Source organism: Lycorma delicatula, chromosome 6, assembly GCF_047948215.1.
Source record: "Lycorma delicatula isolate Av1 chromosome 6, ASM4794821v1, whole genome shotgun sequence".
Classification (NCBI taxonomy): Eukaryota; Metazoa; Arthropoda; class Insecta; order Hemiptera; family Fulgoridae; genus Lycorma; species Lycorma delicatula.
Window position 1 is genome coordinate 163618133 of NC_134460.1, and position 22587 is coordinate 163640719.

At 29.6% G+C, this 22587-nt stretch overlaps 1 protein-coding gene across 1 annotated transcript in view; it reads left to right on the top strand.

The window, feature by feature from the left end:
• Positions 1-16386, top strand: part of Reph (Regulator of eph expression) — a 33394-nt gene extending 17008 nt beyond the window's left edge. Inside the window, exons 3-5 of the mRNA XM_075369010.1 lie at positions 6423-6796; positions 7841-8197; positions 10513-16386. Coding sequence (XP_075225125.1) covers positions 6423-6796; positions 7841-8197; positions 10513-10587 — 806 coding nt within the window. The 3' untranslated portion in view covers positions 10588-16386. The remainder of the gene's footprint in view (positions 1-6422; positions 6797-7840; positions 8198-10512) is intronic.
• Positions 16387-22587: the final 6201 nt, after the last annotated feature.

The window sequence follows — 22587 nt, forward strand, 5'->3', positions numbered from 1 at the left end:
ACAGGCACTTGAAGTCATTTTCAGTCAATAGGAACATTCATGTTGCAACATGCTCATTTATGCAACACATTTAAACATATTTTTCCAAATTTAAATTTAGTACCTGGAAAGTCTCATCGTGTTAACTGTTTCAAAAGTATTTTTTCTCAGCAGAACAAAGAACTATATGAATGCGAGGACCAAGAGCAATAAATTCCCCCACATCACAGTATTGAACAGTTGGGTACTGCTTGTACCATTTTGAGTGATCATCTCCTTCAAAATTGAAAAAATTAAGCATAAATGAAAGGCCTTCAACAATTAAAATATGAAATAAATAAGGTATCTGAAAAATGAAAAAATGATCTGGAATTCTGTTTTGACTCAAAAGTTTCTGAAAATGAAAATCCATCTCAATCTTCTTCATATGAGTATGATAATCTTATTTTAAAACTAAAAGAAAAATATGTTTTTGCTTCTAAAGAAGATAGATTAAAATTATCAGTTTACTTCCTCAATCTTGGTAAGATCTGATAAGAGTTCAATGTTTCTGAGCATTTGGTTAGACTTAGAGAATTAGTTAATGAGCAAGACACATTCTACTGGGGTCGGTAAAACTTACTAATTCCTGTTTTATGTCTTTTACAAACGACACAGTTAAAAGAGTTGTGTTATTTTATGAAGATGACAGTAATAGCAGGCTGTGTCCTGGTAAAAAGGATTGTGTTAGCACATGTGTGCTAACACAATCACCTTTCACCTTGAAGCCGAATGGCACTTCTTTGGATCATCCCTTAGGAAAAACACCTGTGATGGTGTGGGAGGAACAACAAAATGAGAGTTGGCAAAGGAAAGCCTGGAAAGGTCATTAAACAATCAGATACCAAATGTTGATGAAATGTCTTCATTTTGTAATCACAAGCTGAAAAACGTCAAGTATTTTTTGATTAAATTAGATAAGGTAGCTAAGATTTCTGAAACTCTAAAAAACTGTTTTCACTGCTGTAAAAGATTTGTTGTTACTAGAAGCTACCACAAGTATTGTTCCTGTGTCAGAATGCATTGTAAGATGTTACTTTACTTCAGACTCCAAGGGCTATGAAGACCAATCTGTGTCTAGGATTGTACCGTTTTCAGTTAAGGAAAAAGACTATTGCTTGTGTGGGTGATGATCAGTGGTGGATATTAGCATCGAAAATGACGTGCAAGTTTTTTTTTCACCCAGCTTGACTACGTATGTAATTAAAAAATCTCAACAAGACAAAGTGTGGGTACCAACCTGCAAACTCCTGAGAAAGTTGACATCACTTGAACTAACTACAGTGACGAGTCGTTCCCACACAATTTCAAGAGAATTATCAGAAGAGATATCATAGCTGTTGGTTAACCACTCATTGCTACAAAAACAGGCTTTTTCATTGAAGAATAATTAAAATTTTGCTACAATTTGTTTTTTCATTGATAGTGTTTATGTAAACCAATATAAAAATAAAAATAAATTCTTGAAAAAAGATGTAGGCTACTCATTGAAATCTCAGTTTGGGTAGGTTTTACAAGCGTTTTTGAATCGAAATTGTATTAGGTTTACTGGTATTGGTTAAGTTTTCATTAATAATTGAAAATGTAAACTTCAACAACATAGGGGCTAAATATGAAAAATGTAAAGTGCAAAGAAGACAAGAAATCCCGTTGGAACACTTGTTTAGCGAGTTGTATCGCTTTTAACAGGGGTTTCATGATTTTTGAGAGGTTATAACTTTTATTTGCCATAAACATCTACAAAAACTCTGCAGGTTGTGTAAATTTGAAAATTTTATTATCAGAGTTATTTGAAGCCAAAGTTTTGAGTTTTAAAAAAAAAATTAGTTTTCAAAAATTCATAAAAAATATAGAGGTATGTATATTACCATTAATATTATTTATGGTAAAACTACTAACATATACCTACATGCAGAAAAATAATTCAAACTGTATATGCCAGCCCTGTCTCTTGAAAAAATGACCAAAAGTGAAATTTCACAGTTTTTAATGTTCAAATTTATTGGTAATTTGCTCACAGAAAGAAGAGAGATAAGTAAATAAATCGCTGAACCAATCTTTTACCGTGAGAAAATATGATTAAATTGCTTTTTGTTTCATCCTTCCAGGACCATTAGTTTTTTAGTTATGATTGTTTCCATAAACCCTTACAATCACAAAAATAGGTGTATGCACTGTAACAAAACTGGCTGTCACAGGTAAACTACTCAGTAAACTACAGGTGAACTAATAGTTTTCAAGGTCCTGAAACATGTAGGAAACAAGTGGGCAAGTTTCAGTTTTTTCTGAATTTGTCAAGCAACCAGCTTATTTTTTATTTTTATTTTTTTTTGGGAGACTTAAGATTGACCCATATATATATATTCTTTGCTGAATGAATGATCTGTGTGTAATTGCATATAAGTTGTATATTCTTTCGACACTGTTATTAAAGATGCAATGTATATATATATATATATATATATATATATATATATATATATATATATATATATATATTCAAGCTTATCTTTTGAACTGAATGTATGAGATGAAATTATGCAAGTTAAAAATATATATATTTATTACTAGATGCTATACTGATTACTATTTTGCTGTTAATCCAAAGAATTTTAATTTTTCCGTAGATTAAATAAATTAGTTTGTATGCTTATTGTAACAAAGAGTTTTTCACTATATGTAGAGGTTTTTGTGTTCAAATCATAATCTCATGGTGTATGTTATAAATTTTGTATTGCATTATTTTTTGTTTAATAATTGAAGCATTTAAAATAATTTTTTTGTTCATATTCGTAAACCTATTGAAATACCTTTACTTAGTGCACTTGAAAATTAGTATTATAAAAACCTGAGCGAAGTGAATCTGCATGAAAAATAAAAAAAAATAATTACGTAAATAAAAGAAGTAATTTATGTTATTTGAGAGAGGAAGATATTTATAGAATAGTGTGTCTTAATGAGCAGTTAAATTTTCAAAACAGAGTTATATTTAGTAATTACTGCACTGTACAACAATTGTGAATTGCTATAGGTTTCTGTATTTAAAATAATTTACCGATTCAGCATTTTATATCGCAAAATTAGTATCTGTGTTATGTTAATACCAGTTAATTTAATAACATTTTTATACATATTTTATCAGTGTTTTAAAATCTGTTCATATACAGGACTTATTTCTATATTCCTCAGAAGGAAAAACATCCTGTGAATAGCATTGTTGAAATTTGAACTGTTATCAGTAATAAGTAGTCGTGACTGATTGAGGTCTGTTAGAACTGTGATCTTAAAAATAATATTTTATTAATATATTTGATTAAACATTCATTAGCTTTTTTAAATTTTTTGGGTACTGTTTCTTGTCCTATGTACATCTGCAAAAATATGCAGTTATTGCATTTTAAATTTATTTAGAATCAACTTTTGGAGTCGTCGTGTGAATTTTTAAAGTAATTAATGAAAGTTTGGGTGGAAATAGTTGGAGATTTTACTGTATTTTTAATCTTAGTAATGTTAATGTTTGGGATTATATTAAGTTGAAATAATTTGTATTCTAAAATATGTATTAAAAATATGTATTCTAAAATTTACTCTACTCAAGTTTCTGAGGAAGATTTTCAGTTATTTGAGATTAAATCAGTTACGGCAGAAAAAATGAAAAAAAATTAACAAAAAAGAAATACTAAAAGAAATGAGTAAAGGTTAAAAAAGTACTGAAAAACAGGAGAAATAGGGATAAAATCAAAAGTCAGTGCAACTGAATAGAAAAATATTGATTTATCTTAGCTGTAAGTTTGGAAATAAGGTCATAGTTTTAATTAAATATTCTATTTTATTTTAATTTTATCTATTAAAGTTGTAAAGTAGGAGGAGGTGGACAAGTTCAGAAAAACACTTACTTACCCTTTTATAAATTATAATGTATACACATGTAATTTACTCTGAATAAATAAAGAAGTAGAGCATGTCATTATAAGATAAACTATTGATATAAAAACATAAATTATAAGATAAAATATTACTGCGATTAATGTTCGTATTAATTAAATACAAACTCTAGTAATAATGTTAAGGTAAATACATTAATTATACATGAAGATATTATTTGTAAATAATTTTGTTATTTTTTATAATTCAGATGTTGCTGAAAATTATTTTGAGTATTGTACTCATTGAGCAAGTAACAGAAAATTTTGGGTTTCTTAAAAAAAAATATTATTAAACATTATTTGACAGCAATATTTTTCTACAAAGAAAATATTTTAATTGTATTTTAAATAGAGTGATGGGAAGAGTTTTTCAGTAATTTTTAAAAAATTGCAACAGAAGCAAAATAAAGCCTTTTCTTGCAATCTAAGCATTGAGTCGCATTATAAGAAAATAATACTGTTTGGTTCAGTAAAGATGGATTTTATTATAACGTAGCAAAGATTGTACATTATCAATTTTTATTATTGATCTCCATGGTGGAGGAATAATATTTTGGCCTTTCATCTGGGGGAGATCCCGAGTACAAATCCCAATCATGCATGCCATTTTTCTTAGGCCACAATATTCAGTTTCCATATTCCTATGTAAAAATTTCAGAAGATTTTGTGGTGAATTAATGAATTAATTCATAATTGCAAAAAGAAAAATAAATAAATGGACAACAGAATAAGTTGTATATTTAATTTATTTAATAACGTAGTTGTCTTGATTGTAAAAAAAACAAAAAAACACTATATTTCCAGCTTTGCTACAATCTTTATCTGAAGGGAGGAACCCCTAAATTAAGAGGGGGAAAATTAAATTATTATTAGTGGCGATTATAGAAAAGTGTGTCAATAAATGAATTAATTTTTCAATGAAGTATATTGTAGAATAAATAATTTTGGTTATAAATATTATCATCAATTTTTCATAGTTGGTGGAAAATTTTTGTTTTTTATGTACACATAAACTTAATTTATTGGAAAGTTTTTATAAAAATATAGCACAAGAATATAATCAGGGAACCACAGGCGCATTTAAGATACAATTTTTAAGAACCATCTAATAAAAAGGAATACAATTGTACCTTCATTATTTGTCAATTTCAGACCTTTATGGTGATGAAATGACAAAAACACACGGCGACAGTTGGCTCCAACTAAACTAATGTGATTTCACAACTTTCATAGAACAAATTTCGCTTGTATGATTAGCAGACTGGTGTAGTTGTGTGGCTTAACGCACCAGGTACCAAGTCAACCGGGCTATCAAGTTCAACTTCCAGCCACACTGAGTTACTTTTTTACATTTTAAATATTATTCATTTATTTTTTTTATCATTCAACTGTGACACACAATATATCAGTAGTTCAGAGCATTTTTTGGGATGGGGGTGTCATTTTTTGCAAATATTGTTAACAAATTGTCTAAGAAAAATATGCCCCTAATTAGCTGAAATCTTAAGGTACTGGGGTGACCTTGCTCTACAGCTTTACCGCTTGACCTTTTTAAGTTGAAAATTTAATGGCATCAATGTCCCATATATAAAAGTAATTGATCAAGTTTGGTCAAAATCGGTTCAGTGGTTCTGAAGATATAAGGTGAGTTAGAGGCACACAGTGAACACATGTACATACAAACATTAACATCTAGAAAATTTCCATTAGATTTTTTGGGTTCCTTAGGTGTCAAAATTTCAAGATCTGGTGAAAATCGCATATTCCTAAATTGGACTGACTACCAATATTTTCCCTTCTAGAGCTATAGCTCTGCTATTGTGCCCTCTAGACAGGAAAGTAAAATTTATTCGTGTATATTGCTGTAATACTTGACACTTGTTGTTGGTAATTAACACATGTTAATTATCAAAATATCCTTAACAGTTATATATCACATTTCAGAGGCCTTGTTCTTTTCCTTTCTGGTTGTTGTGTTATCCATATTCTGTTACTTAGCAAATGTTAAACTCAGAGAATTTTATTTCTGATTCTTATTTCTGTTTTTGACACAACAGTTTTTTAAAGTTCTCCTTGATTGTGCACCACTCTGCGTTTGATGTCTTTATCTCACATTTGCAATTGTATTGCCAAAAGTTCTTCTTCCATTTCTGGTATCCTCCTGTGTTCTCTTACCTTTATTACTTATTTCCTTTTCTCAAATTTCATAATCTCTTTTTTTATTATTGTACCATTACCTGTGTAAAAAATAAATTTATTAATTGAGAATTTGTTAGAAATTGACTGTCTGTAATTATTTTTTAAATAATTTATAATTCCTTAAAGGTTCTATACTTATTTGGAAGTTATTCTGCTAATTTAGCCCCTTTATATGGTAATATGGTTTTAAATGCGATTTTATTATTTTTTAAAACATGAACATTGTCTACTAGCTTAATTATTAACTAATATATGGATTATTATTCTGATTGTTTGTAGGCATGGATAGCAGTGAAACGGAAGTTGATATGTGTGCAGGAGCAGGTGCTAGCTCAGGGTTACATCAGCATCATGCAACGGCGGGAACAGTCTCGCCATATTTTATAGACTCTGCGTTACCGAGCGATTCGGATTTGAATTATGACCACCACAGTTCAGAAGAAGAACTGGAAGTGATAAATAGCAGTTGTTGTACTACACAAACGCAACAGCAGCAGCCACAACAACAGAACCAAACGAGTACCCAGTTAGCAGCAGCAGCAGTTGCCATGAGGCAACAAAGACATAATCACCATTTAGATACTAGTAATACTGCATCGATAGCACGCAGCAGATCTGCCAGCACACTGCCAGAGAAGCGCAAATGGTCACAGGTAAGATCAATCTGTTGTAAATTTTATTTATATTCGTGTGAATCTTATTTATATTTTTTTGTATTCTTTATTTATATTCTTTATATATGTATCTTACTTATATATTCTTGTGTATCATTCTTTTGTATATATTTAGATAGAATATAGTCTACCAAAATGAGGAAAATTACAAACTAAGCAATAATGTAAGTCATTTCTACTGGTGCATATTTTTATGTTAAAATGCCTGTGATATGTTCAGAGTTCTAATTAGTGAAAGATTTTAAAATAAAATTGTACAATGTTTGTTCTCTGGTTTTAAAGATACTCTTCTTCATAAATCATCCAGGTTTGTTGTTTTACATCTTCAAAAACCTTATCAACAAGTTATGAAAAGGATTGATTTTTAAAATCACCTACAAACATTTTGTCTATCTAGTAATTGCTGACATTTATCGACTATAAAAGTTCCTAAATATTGTGTCAACTTCATCTTTCAACAACTGTTGATTGTATATTTATTCAACACAGGAATTCTTCATGATTCTTTCTTGTGAAACTGAACCGGATTAAGGTCTTTCAGTAGAAAGACATTAATGCAATCTCAAAAAATCTCACAATCTGAAATTAAAGTTTTTTTTGCTTCCTTTTATTTCGTACCAGAAATTGATGATTTGCTATTTCTGTAGATGTTTACGTAATTATGATTGCAGGCAATATTTGACTTCGGTAGAATATAAACACATTTGTCAAGAAATATTTTATACAAAAGATGTTTTGCAATTATTAATTTTTTTAAGCCTCTAGTTGTATATAAATGAAATATAAACCACCAAAACACAGTAAATAGATCAAGTAATCTTACCATATTAATTCCAAGAACTGATAGCAGGATCCCACATCTTCAGTTATTAAATTCTATTATTAGATTAAAATATATTTATTTTGAAATTAATTGTCAAAATTGCTTTCTTTTTTGAAAAAATGTTCAGTTCTTTAATATAAAGATTTAAACCATTATTTCTTAGAAGCTGCTGTACTTGATTCTTGATTTTTTTTGTTCAGGTTACACTGGAGACATCGTGTGCGAGTGCCGGGCCTGGGCCCATGAGAGGCAGCGTCGATAACAGTAGCGACGGTTGTATATCGTCTCAGCACAGTTTTACGTCTGGTGTTGTGATGGGCCGCAATGATCTCAGTTCAGGTAGTTCGGATGAGGAAGTACAAGGTCTTTTGGCGACACCTGTACAATTCCGAACCTCACCGCCCCGCGGCGCTCACCGTCCAGGTCGATCGTTTTCCCCTCCGCCGAAATTGTTTCATTATGCAACCGGTCAAGACTCTTCACCACGCAAGAGGCATCGACACGCTACACCCCATGCCATCCAAAGACCGTGCCTAGACTTTGAAAAGATGCAGCAGGTACCTACTCTTAATTAAATTAAATCATTCAGATTTCATTCCTCTTGGGAAATCTTTTTCTTCGATTTAAGATCTTACTGATGTCATAGAACTTAGTATATCTGATCTTTACTTGGGTTTTTTAAAGAATATAATATTTTTCAATCATTATCTCTTATCTATAAAAATAGTGAAAAATTGAAAGTAATTGTAATAATTGTACATTGTTTATTTTACTGCTGTGCTGTACCTGTCGTGCGAATTAAAACTGTAATTTTCATGCTGATATCAACTATAATTTAGATCAGTCAGTTCAGTAGTTTCTGTTAAGTTTTTTATATATTAAAATTGGAGGCTTTTGAAATATCTTTCAGGAGTTTAGCGGTATTATTAATTATACACAATGAAGCATGATTGATTTCTTATTGATAATTTTTCATTTACTTTGTGATGAAATTTATAATAGTTTTAAATTTACTTCCATATTGTTTTAGTAGATATCTTTTTTTTTATTTGAATGGAATATAAAATTACTAAACTGGTTCTTGCACTGGCCGAATTTAAACTTCAAAAGATCTTGTTTCAAAATCTTTCTCTACAGTAAATGCAACTGAGAAGAGCGTGTTGGGATGATGTAAATGAGGCTTCATGAACAATTTTTCTATAGATTGTTGATGTTTTTAGCCGATTTCACTGTTCTAATTTCTTAGTGATGGTCCAGTCTTTTGAAATTGCAAATTTGGCCTCTAATTTTTGAATAGTAGGCTTAAAAGAGGTATGAAATTAAATCTTTTATTCTGTTCAATAATAATAATTATAGATTATTCTGTTACAGAATAATCTATATATTACAATAATAGAATAATAATAATAGATTATCAGAAATAATACAGTTAATTGTATGATAAACATAGATGTGATTAAGAAGGTCCAATTTAATTATTTAATATATAACACTTGAAGTAATGTTAAGATAAAGATTTTAAATATGGGAAATAACTACAAAGTAATTCACAGTTCAAATGTTATTAAGACATTCTGAGTATGTATGTATCTTTCCCATAAAAAGGATGGTGCGTGGGTTTGTTTAATCGTATGTGCTCTCATTTTTATTTTAGCTGCTGTTGGCGCAGAGCGGACCATTGGTGGTTCGCTAGGTTGCTGCGTGCAGTGCACGAACAATTTATTTGTTCGAACGATTTATACTTAAATGATTCACACTTCTTGATATGAACAATTTATTTATTTATCAAGAAACGATTAAAAATGCTCAGCAGATTCTGAAGCTTTTTGTTGTTAGTACTCTAAATTCATGAACGTTGTTTAGTTACAGTTGGCAATAAGCTGAAATATTGTGTTATGCGAAAACAGTTATGTCATGCCTGGTTTGGTAGAGAGGTGAATATTGCTATTTTTAAGAATAAGTAACTGTTATTTTTAGCAAAGATGTCTTCTGTTCTCAATCTTTGAGTTGAATTTTAAAAACAATTTCATTTTTTTAAGCATAACTTTCCAATTTAGTAAATCTATTTTCTAATTTACTCAGTAACAAAGAAAAGATACAAATTATGTTGCTGAAAAAATATTACGGTTGAAAATTTTTGTTATAGATATATAATTATTGCATATTTTAAATTTATAAGTTTTCTTTATTTTTTGTATTGTTTTATTTTATTCTCTTTATATTTTTATTTGAGTTTTTGTCTTTGGCTAACTTCTGTTTTTGTGGTCTCTCCTTAACTATTTTTTTTTTGTTTTCCATATATGAAAATTCTTTTTTTTGTTTATACTTTTGGAAATATTTTCCATAAAGGAACATATTGTTTCTTTAAGTAATAACTTAATTGTACATTAAAACATAGTTTTTTTTTTATAAGTCAAGCTTTACAGTATTTTCTGTAGCTGGAATTTTTTACTTGTACCTGCAGATCACGCTGATATATTGAAATATATAGTTTTTATATTAAATGTGAAGATTGATTATTTGTGTTGGCAGTTTAAAATCTTTTAATAAAATATATTTTAGAGTCATTTTGTTAATACTGATTTTATTTCACATTCTGCATTTGTTTCTATACATTTAAATTTTGCTAATGATTTTAAGTGCAGTTGATCATCAAGCGGCATTAATTATTTTTTGTATTTTGACGTTTTAAGTATTCTTCATTATTTTCTTGCAGTTTTTTTTGCTAGTTAAATTATTTATATTTGTAACAGTGTATGTTATATATATATTTTTAGTAATGTTTTAACTATATTGCTCAGAAGAATATTTTAACTATTTCTCAGTAGGTTTTATGGTTTTTGTTAAGTATCATTTATCGTTAATGTTACAGTTAAAGGCACGGGCAGTCACTGCTTGGCGTCACAGCGGTGACCACGGTGGAGAATTATCTGTATTTTGCTGGTGATCCACCGTCATACATCCGCTGTCGCTGCCGCCATTAACAGTTTCGTCGTCACAGCTGCCGACTACTATTACACCACCATCACCTTTAATACTGATGACACGACTGCCACTCTGTTCACCGCCACCCACTGCAACTGCAACCACTACCTTAGCCACACCTGTTCATCTTGTCACCCATCCTCATGCCCATATTATTATAATTGTTATTGTTATCACTAAGACTTGAAATTATAATTTTTTTATTATTATTAGTATGAGTTATCGGTTATATTAATCAAATGAAGTAAAGAGGAGTCATCAAATTTTTACCTCTCGCTAGACCACATATAATTATTACTTACATCGTGTGGTGTACATTATTATCCCGGTTTTGTTTTTTTCTTATCGCTAAGCGAATCAGTTGTTTGTGAAACCCCTTTTTGGTGTTATCTTTGCAAAAGACTTCCTCTTGTGTTTCAGTTTTTAGTGAGAATAAACAATGTAAACTCTGATAATACTACAAGCACTTCTTAGATAACATTTTTCCTTAAATTACAAATAGAAAAATATTATCTGTTAAAAATTATTTTGTCATTAAATGTTAGAAAATTTTATATCAGATGATTTTCATAGTGTAAGGATCACAGGTAAGAATTATCAATCCGATTGAGGTCCAGTTCCTTATAACAGTTTAAGAGACAGATACAAAATGTAGGAAGAGATGTGTGTTGTTACTGTATTATTGTCATATCTGTATTTCTTTTGAGTTATGTAATTATTAATTAACAGAAAGAGCAGAAAAAACAAAGACTAGTCGTGCATTTTTATTAAGGTTACTATTATTACTACATTTGTTCAGATTATTTTGGGGATTCGTAATATAAATAGAAGAACAACTTAAATAGATTTTCAGTATTTCTACCGTATTACGCAAATATAAAGAATCTTTTATCTTTTTTGTTGGCTATAAGGAAGAATCTTTAAAGATGTAGGACCACTTTATTTGAACTCTACTTCATTGTAGTTTACAAAGAAGAAACCCAGTTGACATCAGAATTCATTCTACATATTCAATGAAAATTATTTTGATCTGATGAAATCATTATAATAATTTCCTGGAGGTGTTCACGGTCAGGAATATGGTATCTAGTCTTACAGCATTTAATATTAGCCATAGTATCCATGAAAATTTAGCAAAGTGGATTTCAGTAATAATAATTGGGTTTGCTCCAAGATCAAATTTCATTTCCTAAATTGGAAGTTCCTTATTTTATCCAAAAGTACTGGTCCCGGTTAAGAAAATATAGCACATCATGATATTTATGAAATTATAGCTCATATCTGTGCCAAATATTGTTTTAAACCGTTAAGCTGATCGGCTGATATAACTTAACCAAAATGCATTTAAATACATTAATTTCTTGAAAAATACATCTGATCTCTTGTAGGGAAGGAATCTCATAAAAAGTACAGCTTTGTTGTGGGCTTTCTCAAATGACTGATTGTTAGTTTTTTGTTTTTTGTTTTTTTTTTATTAATTTTGTATTGCTTATAGTTATACTGGATTATTATTCTGTAATTATTAATTACGTTTTGTTATTATTATTGTTATTAAAAAAAATGTATTATTTAATATATTTATATAATATATATAATGTGCGTGCCAGAAATAGACTTTATTGTTGTTATTATTATTATTATGATTATTATTATTGTTGTTGTATATTGTTATTCATGTAATAGCAATATTAATACAAATATATTTAATAAATTATATTATAATTTTTTTATATTATATTACTGTTGTTTTTGTATTATTTCTATTTTAATTATTTTAGTTAACAATTTGTTAATAAAATGTGGTGTAATATAGTAAATGATTTTGCTACTGCTACTGATGATGATTTGTAGAAGTAAGTAGTTGTAGGTCGATTAATGTAAAAAAAAAATTAATGAAAGGAAAAGAAATGGTTGCAGTGAAGTATATATCATGTTTTATATTGCTTTCAATTTTGCACATCATATATGTGCATGTGCATGTTTTTGTATGCGTGTCTTGTTAACTCACAGTCGCTGATGCAGTTGGGATTTAAAAATTATTTCTGTTTATTGTTCTAATCCCTTATCCACAGTAAAATGGGTGGCGCCTATGTACTGCTAATTATCCACAGTTCATAAATAAATTTGGCAGGAATACAAACGGTTTATAAAAATATTAAAAATTATGTAAATTCATAAAAGCTAACTGTAAATTTTTATCTACGTCTAGTTTTTACAAAAATTAGAATTGTGTAGAAATTAAAAAATATAATTTGATTTAAATAGTAATAAAAATAATATATAAATGAAAATATTTATCTTTTATTGGAAAAAGAATTTTTCATAACTACTCTTCACATTTTGTTTTATATTTATTTTGTTTTTTATGTCCAGCTCCAAATGAAATTCCATTCTGAAAAAGGAATAAAAAAAATGGTCTCGTAGGATGTGGTGGATTGTACTTAACCTGGAACCCCTCTAATAAGTAAAATTGTGTCAATGAAATTATTTAAAATGCAATTTTTTAATATGTTCTTAAAAACTGTTTACTCTAAATTTATATTTCTGTAAAAAAGTGGCTGTATTTTTTTATATCAAAGTACTTTTTTTAATGTTTTAGTTAGATCTTCAGCGTGTATCTTTTTTCATTCACATTATTTCAGTAATACTGTTAGCTGTTTGTGTTTTTATTTGGATTGATCCAGAGTTTTTCTGGGCAGCTATACTACAATGATTCCACACGTAATTTTTGATTTACAGTTTCATGGAACATGAGCTTGTAAACAGAAAGTCTTTTTATTTTTTCCATAGTTATCACAAATTTTCATTCAGACTTTGTTCATCCCAATTTACCCTTGCCGCATAAAAAGCAGCAGTTTTTAATTATCTCCATTTCTGTATATATAGCCTACTTAACATAATAAAACTTATTTTCAAAATTGCTCTTACTGTTTTAACAAATTTGTATTTTTATTCTTTATTACTGGATCAGAATGGGGTTTTTTTAAAGATAGATGTGTTTTAAGATTTACATTATGTAATGCAGTATACAATATTGTCATATGTAAACTATTTTCTTCCATAAATCTGGATTTAATTTAGACAAAGATATTTAGTTATAACTTTATATCATCTTGTATGTTGCCTTTTTTATTTAAAATTTTACTCAAGGTTTCCATTTTGTATAATGCATTCAGGGTTTTCCTTTCATTCAAATTGAGACTAATTTATTTTTTTGAATTTTCTGCTTCTTTGCTTGTTCGAAATGTAATAATTACAACATTGCAAAGTTAATTTTCACTTCTATTTGTTTTCTAGGATTTTTTTCTTTTATAATATGCTATAATGGCATCATCATCTTCTTCAGTTGTAGTTATCTTCTCCAAAGACCGCTGATGATAGTTGTCCTTGAATTCTGACTTCACACTTTTTCCTTTTTTTTTTTAACTGACCATTTGATGTTCTACAATGGTTAAAAAACTGTAATCAAACATACATTTATTATGTGAAGTTTTTTTTTATTACAAACATTTCTTTGTTACCAAAAATAATACAAGGAACAGTATAATCTGTTAGTGGATAATTGAGAGTTGACTGAATTTTTTCCTTGGGCTGTTTTTGTGTTGAAATTTCAGCCTTTATTTTTTTCTTCTGTATGTGTTGTGTGTTGCTCACCGCTATCGACAGGGTAGAAAAAAATTGTGTATTGTCTTTGTATTAATAATTCTTTGTATTTTAATCTAAACCTATTTGTGTAAAACATTCCTCCTCCGGTTTTGTTTACGTTGTTGATCCATTTTGTAGACTGCTTTTTTTTTGGTTCATATTAATTTTATCGGTAAAATGGTTTCTGGTTTCTTAACTATTTCAGGGTTTTGCTTTATTATCAGAAAATACTTTATTTTTTATCGTAGAACTCTGTTTATCCAAAATCAGTTTTTGGCTGGAACGTTAAATATATATTTATATTTTATTTTTAATTTGACATGAATGTTAAGTTATGCCGACAGAAAACTAATTACGATTGTAAAATAATACTGAAATGATTTTGAACGGTGTAAAATATTGCAGTATTATATATTTTGTATTATAATAAATAAATAGACTGATGTAATTAAAGTAGTTTTTTATATTGTTTTTATATTTGTAATTTTTTGTTGTGATTTTTGACAGCTCTGTTCGTATAGTACAAAAACTTGCAATCATTGAAATTTAAAATTATGAATGTAATAAAATGTTAAAATTAGACTGCATCGCTCTTAATATTGATGTTGCCAAGAGGAAAAAAATTGTTTTAGGGAAATAAATTCTAAAAGGATGTAATATCATTCACAATTTCTGCAGGATCTTTTTTCTAGGAGCGTGAAACTATTTAATCTGATTCAGCACTCTGCCAATAGTTAGGTTTTTGTACAACCCTTGAATAAGAGATTTGAGAATCCCTTTTCAAAAATGTTCACTAGTAGCATTATTACTGTTGCATCAGGGTTCAGAAAAGAAGCGATCAAGGATAAGAAGAGGAGGAAGGTGTACGTTGAGGGAACTCATTAATCGATGGGATGATCCACAGCAAGTAAAGCTAATTGTAATGTTAGACCGTAAGAGCATTTGTATCTTGCAGCTCGGGGTCTTTGTTGAGACATATAAATAATTTATAGTCTTTCCAAATTCCAGGGTTACTTATTTTTTAATTAAATGCTATGTTTCAACGTATTCATATTTTAAAAAACATCGATAATAAATAATTATTCATTCATAAATCGGTAATCGAGGTCAACTTGAATTATTCTGGTTAACCAGGGTTCTACCTAATCTTTTTGTAGTTTTATAACTTATATGCTTTATTTTTATTTTCCTATATGAAATATACCCGATCTTTTTAGTTTGGGTGGGGGGTGATCAGGGGTCAGATGCATGCACGTGATTTCTTTTGTGCTTTTTGTTTTAAACTTACAATATATCGGGAAGACATGTTTTGTTGTCATTGTCACGAAGGGAAATAAACCTTAATGTCAACAGAGACAACTATTAACAAAAATAAAAATAAAAAAGACTAATAATTACATAATGCATAATTTATAAATTAAAAAAAAATAATAAAATTAAAAAAAAATTATATGATATTCTTAGTTAGCCTATTATCATAATTATTACATTGAGTACCTATTTTTATTATTAATTAATTATGATTATTTTTTAATTATTGTGTGTTATTAATGATCGATTAGTTACTATGTTATATATAAATACATTATATATATTATTATAATGAATAATGTTTAATATGTATAAATCGGTAAATAAATAAAGACAGTTTATTTTCAAATTGGTGTGAATTTATAGTCGGACAAGGTAAGGAAGTGTAGTGAAGTGAAGTGCAAGTTTTATTGTAACAAAATGTAATATAAAGAAATGAAGAGGAAGTATTGAGTGTTATTTTACAGTAATTATGTATTGCGTCGGATGGATTTTACAAAATGAACTATATTAGTTTATGTCATGTGAAACATGATAAATGTTTACATGGTGTCATATGAAGCGCGTGAAGAGAGCAAGAGAGAAAGAGAGAGAGTATGTGAATTATGATTGTTTATATAACATTAATATTAAATGTAATGAGTTTATGAGTGTGATATAAATATATAATTATAAATAAATAAAAAAAATATATATATAATAAAATTATATGGATAAAGTGTGATTACTATTATTATTATTCAGATCATTATAAACTATTATTATTATTATTATGAGTATACATTAAATAAGACTTCTTAAATGATTACCGCTTTTGTATTGTTTTTATCTTCTATCCCGCACAGTTATTTACTGTCAATAAAAAAATCCAAATGAACATTTTTTTCATTTGTTTGTAAATGCTCCCAAGCCAAAACATCTTAACAAAACAAAATTGCCGGATTTATTAAAATTTGTTATAGTTAAACATTATGTGCATTCCATGCAGCTGACATGCAGAGTTTGTGTAGTAGTAACACGCACAATATCTTCTATATATAAAAGAACATGATCTGACTGATGGATTAATGCCCATATAAATACTGAAGATAAAGTGATGAAAATTTGTATACATCTTCTTATGGTGTAAGTGCACAAAAAGCGATTTTTAAATTCAAGGGCTATTTATAAATTAACCTCTGGTTGAATAATAAAAATGAAAAAAATTACTATTTACAGTTGGTGCAATGAATCTTGATGCGTGGTGCTATAGCAGCAACAGCTGCAATATGAATTATTCTACTATCCTTTTAGCAATAACATTTATTTAATTATTTTAACAGCAAATGGACCTCTGTAAGATGTATTGTAGTATTAATCTTGGATTGTAGAACCAAGTTTTTTGAAATTATAATCGCCTCATGTATAGCTACTATTTTGAATATTCTTTGTTTTTAAATTGAACAGGCTTTAGCTTTTATTCTCACAAGTGTGTGTTTAATGAAAAAATGGGGGCCCCTGTATAAGCAAGGGCTATCTATAAAGTAACCACTGAGTGAGTAATAAAAATAATCAATTATTATCAATAATGCTTGTTGCATATTTTCAGCTTCCCTTTCTTAACTTAATAACAATTTACCTTCAACTTTTTTCATTCATGTTGACCACTTTATTTAATATAGCTTTTGAACATTTTTGATATCAAAAGTACGTTATGACTTTCTACATATCCTTGAATGTCTGATTAAACAATCTATAGGATTTAAATCTGGGTGATATGGATTTTGAGAACGCCTTGCCTTCTTTTGAAAATGTTTGTCAAACACTTATTACAGTATTTTTTTCCTGTTTGTTTTTAACAACTATGATTTCAGTATCGAGGAAGAAAGTTTTTGCAAGCGGTTTATCATATCTTCTTTTCTTGATTTGGAAATTTGCAATTTTTTTCTAAAATGGCATTGTGATAGGACGTGTTGTCAGAAATTATCGGAAAGGTTTGAATTTAACATTTCTTCTGTCCATTTTAAGTTATTTTCCACCTTCATTTGACTAATATAAATTTTTTTATGGCTGTCCGATACTGGATGCATTTATTTGTTACTTCCTGAATAACCTATGACGTCTGCTAATATTATCTTTTTCACACCAGCTGTTAAGAATTTTGTGAAATTTGTTTATAGTCTGTCCCACTGTAAACTTAAACGATTCTAAGAAAAGCAACTCATTTCCTGAATTATAACTTATAATGCCATCCAGTAACATAAAATGATAAGTTGTATTTTCAAGAAAGCAATTTGCTTCTGCGCATGAAAACTTAACTGAATGTTTTCAGTTTGGGTAACAGGCATCGTACTAGCCATCTTCGTCCAAGCTTTAAGATTAATTGTGGCAGCTATACAACACTACTGCCAATATCAAGAATTTTGTATATCAGCTCTTCAAAGTACTAGTATCCATTCTTTGACTGCAGCTTGTGAAGTGTTTTTAAGTAGTCAGCCAGTTTTACCAGCAGATAAAAATCAGATGCCAAAATTACCTTAAGATCATTGTGCATTGCCATGAGAAAAACAATTCCTGTCATTAGCATCCCTTGCTCGCAATGTTTGTTGAAAGGCTTTTGAAATATTTTCATTATATTAGAAAAATTACTTATGTTAATGTGTTTGCTTATATTGACAAATAATTAAAAAAAAAAGATTTCATCCAAACATTTCTAGCATATGAAATAGAAAACATCACATAAATTTCATATGCTTGCTACAATGTTTTAGCTTAAGCAAGATTACCTCATGTTCAAAAATTCCAAAACTATCTAACCTTATTAAATTCAAAAAGTAAAAAAAATAATTCGTAATTATTGGTAAATTACTATTGTGGTTACCTATTTTTTATTTTATATATATATATATATATAAAATAATAATTAAAATAATAATTTTATATATATATATATATATATATATATATAAAATTATCGCGCATCGACTACCAAGGTCATTAGCCCTTGTCAATTCTTAAAAAAGAATTATAAATAAAAGATAACACATAGGATGTAAAAGGTCCCATTCAGTACAAAACAAAATGAAATGACTATTTAAATATCTTCTCTGGACATAGAAAATATTCTAAAGATGTGCCTTCTAAAATTAAATTTAAATACAGTAGAAGAGACCAGCTGTATAAAGAAAAGACAGCAGGTCTAACAGCACATTCTTTGTTTCTCAAAATTTTCATTATTCCTCCTATTTTAAATGGACGACATAGATCTCGATGTACGATGCAATCCTCCAGTAAGTGTTTGACCGTCAGTGGTTCCTGACACTCCTCACAAACTGGTTGAAGGCTGTCAGTTAACGTCGACATTAGGTTCGTATGTCATATTCACAGCCTTGTTCTCTCCTCTTGATCGTAGAGGGATTGGTCCTGCAAGTAGAGACCTTCACGGCGTTAAGTTTCATTGTTACCCCTTTCCAAACTCTTATGTCATTCACATCTGATACATGATACTTAAAATCACCAGGTCTGATGGGAATTTCTTCAGGGACAGGCGCATCAGTAACCGCTCAAGCTGCGTCATCTGCAGCCTCACTTCTAGGAATGTAGAATCCACATCAGTGTGCCTTATTGCCCCTTCCTGCTTAGCACTCGGATTAGTGCAAGTATCACTTTCACCAAGTAGTCTTTGAGCATGCATCCTGCAGTGCTTGAATACCAATTGAGTCGCTGCAGATCAGAAAGTATGTTACATGATAGTGCTCATAATACTTCAGAGCTTGCCAAATGGCATACAACTAACTTCGCAGTATAAACAGCCGGCAAGCTGTTTATTGACGAATGACTAATAACTGCACAATGGAAGGCACTGCCAACCACATGTGCTGTCTTAGATCCATCTGTGTATAAAACCAGCTCCTGGTCATGTTCGTTCACAAGCTCTTGAAAACAATGAATTATTTCCCAAGAATTGCATTACTTAAAAAGGTACTAAATCCAATTAACAAAGGGTCAATGAGAAGTAGCCACGGTGGTGATTCACACACTGTTGATTCAACAATTCTGGGAAGCACAATATTGTACTTGTCCATCAATTCTTGAGCTCTAATTACAGCTGGCCTGGTATAGGTCTAATGCCGGTTGTAAGCTTCTTGGAAAGGATGTCTTGTGAACGCTGGTTCATTTACATAATGTGATGATGATGTGACATTGACAGCATAGTGCATTAACAGGATGTCTTCGAAAACTTAGTGGAAACAATCCTGATTCACATATAAGGCTGTTGATGGGTCTGGTGCAAAATGCTCCAGTCACATATTGAATTCCAGCGTTTTGTATGACATCCAAGGCTTTTAGACAGCTCTTTTGAGCCGAGGAATAAACAACACAGCAGCCATAGTCGATTCCTGATTGTGTCAATGAGGTATACAGACGTAGAACTCAAAAATACTGTACCTTTTTTATATCAAATTACTATCAGGGATTTTAAAAATTTGTACTTAACTTTTTATTGAAGACACATTACTAGTATTTTGGTAACCAAAAAATTAGGAGGGTTCAATTTACACTGTCTAAGCCTTGCCTGAAACTAAAGAAGTCTCAATAATTTAACTTCTTGGAGATTGTTCGGTAAAATAATTTATGGTTAATTTTTTAAATTACAATGCCAGATCTCAGCATTTTAATTATTCAAGAATGAGTTGGCTTTGCCATTGATTTATAAAATCTTTTATAGCTTTCTAAATTTATCCTAGTTCATTTTGATATTATTTGAAAAAATTGAATGCAAAATTTTATATTTGTAGGTACTACCTTGCACCTGAAATACTTTTTAAAAATGTTTAAAGCGATTCAAATATAACATTTATAAAATCCACGTAGTAGTATTTTGAATTATGTTTTATGTATTGACTTGGGATTTCTTAATTGTGGATTTTTCATTTCTGGAGGAAAAGAATTTTTTTTCAGCATATATTTTAAGCTGACCGACATGAATCATTCATCAGTAGTGAGCTGTTTCCATCGAATAAAAATATCTTGATTTCCTGACGGATTGTCCACAAATTGTCTGCTACCTGGTGTAATCAAGCTACTCTTTGGGCAATTCGTTTTTCTCATGTTGTTTCTTCTGTGGGGTGCTTTATTAGATCATCATAAACATACTTTTCTGAAACATTGCAGCACACTATCTAAAGGATCATATTTATCAAGTATCATAGTCATTTGGTCATGAGGAACTTTTGAATGACTAGTATGTTTCATCCAACCCACTGGATTGGTCTAGTGGTGAATGAGTCTTCCCAAATCAGTTGATTTGGAAGTCGAGAGTTCCAGTGTTCAAGTCCTAGTAAAGACAGTTACTTTTATACCGATTTGAATACTAGATCGTGAATACCAGTGTTCTTTGGTGGTTGGGTTTCAATTAACCACACATCTCAGGAATCGTCAAGTGTACAAGACCACTTCATTTACACCCATACATATCATCTTAGGAAGTAATAACTGAACGGTAATTCCTGGAGGCTAAACAGTAAAAGAAAGAATTATGTCTTATCTAAATAAGCCTTTTTCCACCTGTCACCTCTTCTTCTGTAGTTCTTCCTTATCCTATATAAAAAAATATTGTAGTTCCTACAATATCCCACAAAAAAAAAACACTACCCATCAATCAGCCTTCTCAAAAATATGAATTGGCTGTTTCACTCACCTATGTTTTACTGAAATAGACTTGTCCAACATCTGGGTTGCTGCAATGTAGTAAACTATTTTCAGAAAGCAATCAAGCTGCTCAGTTAATGAAAAGATGAATTTTATCAACAGGAATGTTTTTTTTTATTATTGAGTTGTACTTAGTATGTGATTGCAGTGCCAGAATCTTTTCCCAAAAGTACTGAGATAAATCAGTTGGGTTAATGATTAAATTCAGACAGGCTGCAGAGGTTGTAAATAATAAGGGACACAAAAGATTTAGAACAGTGGTTGAATGCAGACAGTCATTGAAATCGACTGATTAACTGCCTCACAAAAAAAAAATCAGTTGGTCACTAAACAGTAAAATTAATTACTAAAAAACAACCAATCATGGATGACAGAATAATTATACACACAAACATATTGAATTCAAACATTTCATAAATTTGTTGATCCTGACAAAGAAAAATGGGTACATGTCATTAGTTTCATCAATTTGTGTGTGAGGGGAATCATGTTATCAACTAGCTATTTTTCTTTGATGAGGCATAATTCCATTTGGACACCTATGTAAACATCAAAACTGTAGGATTTGGAGTGTTGAAAATCCTCATGTGTCATGAAAAATTATTGCACCTGTAGAACTTCTGCTGTGCAATATTACAATAAAAAAAATTTGTTGATCCTATTTTCTTTGAGTAGACAATAATGCAGAATGATATTTTGTTACAATTCGTTGCAATCTTGGAAGAGCAAGTTCAATATTGGTTACATGATGACACAATATCGCTATGCAAATTAACAACTATTATCACTAACAAATTGTTTGGTGATCATATCATTGGTTGTGGCTAACAAGGCCTCCAAATTTATTTTTGGTGTTACCTTAAAGAATAAGCCTACAGCAACAAACCATTAGTACTTGAAAAACTGATGGTCAATATCGAAGAAACTATTAAATATCCACTCACAAATTCTGAAAACAGGGGCAAGAAATAGAGTAAAAACTTTGGAAGAATGTACTTAGTAAGGAAAGGCCACTTTCAGCATCTATTATAGAAATTAAAATGTAAAATCTGATATTAACTTACTAATGCCTTTTTTATTTAAGTATATCTGGGTCAAAATCAGAGAGGTGAAGAATTCACTTTGAGATAAGAATTTAATGGTGAAATTACATTTAAACCTTACAAAGCGTCCTTCAAATCACACATTTTGTTCATAACTATTAGTGCACTAAGTATTTTAAGCACTTTAATTAGTTAATTGTATATTTTTAACTCAAGGTATACTTAAAAAGTCATTTTGGGAATATGTCCACAAATAATTTTTTTTTTATTCA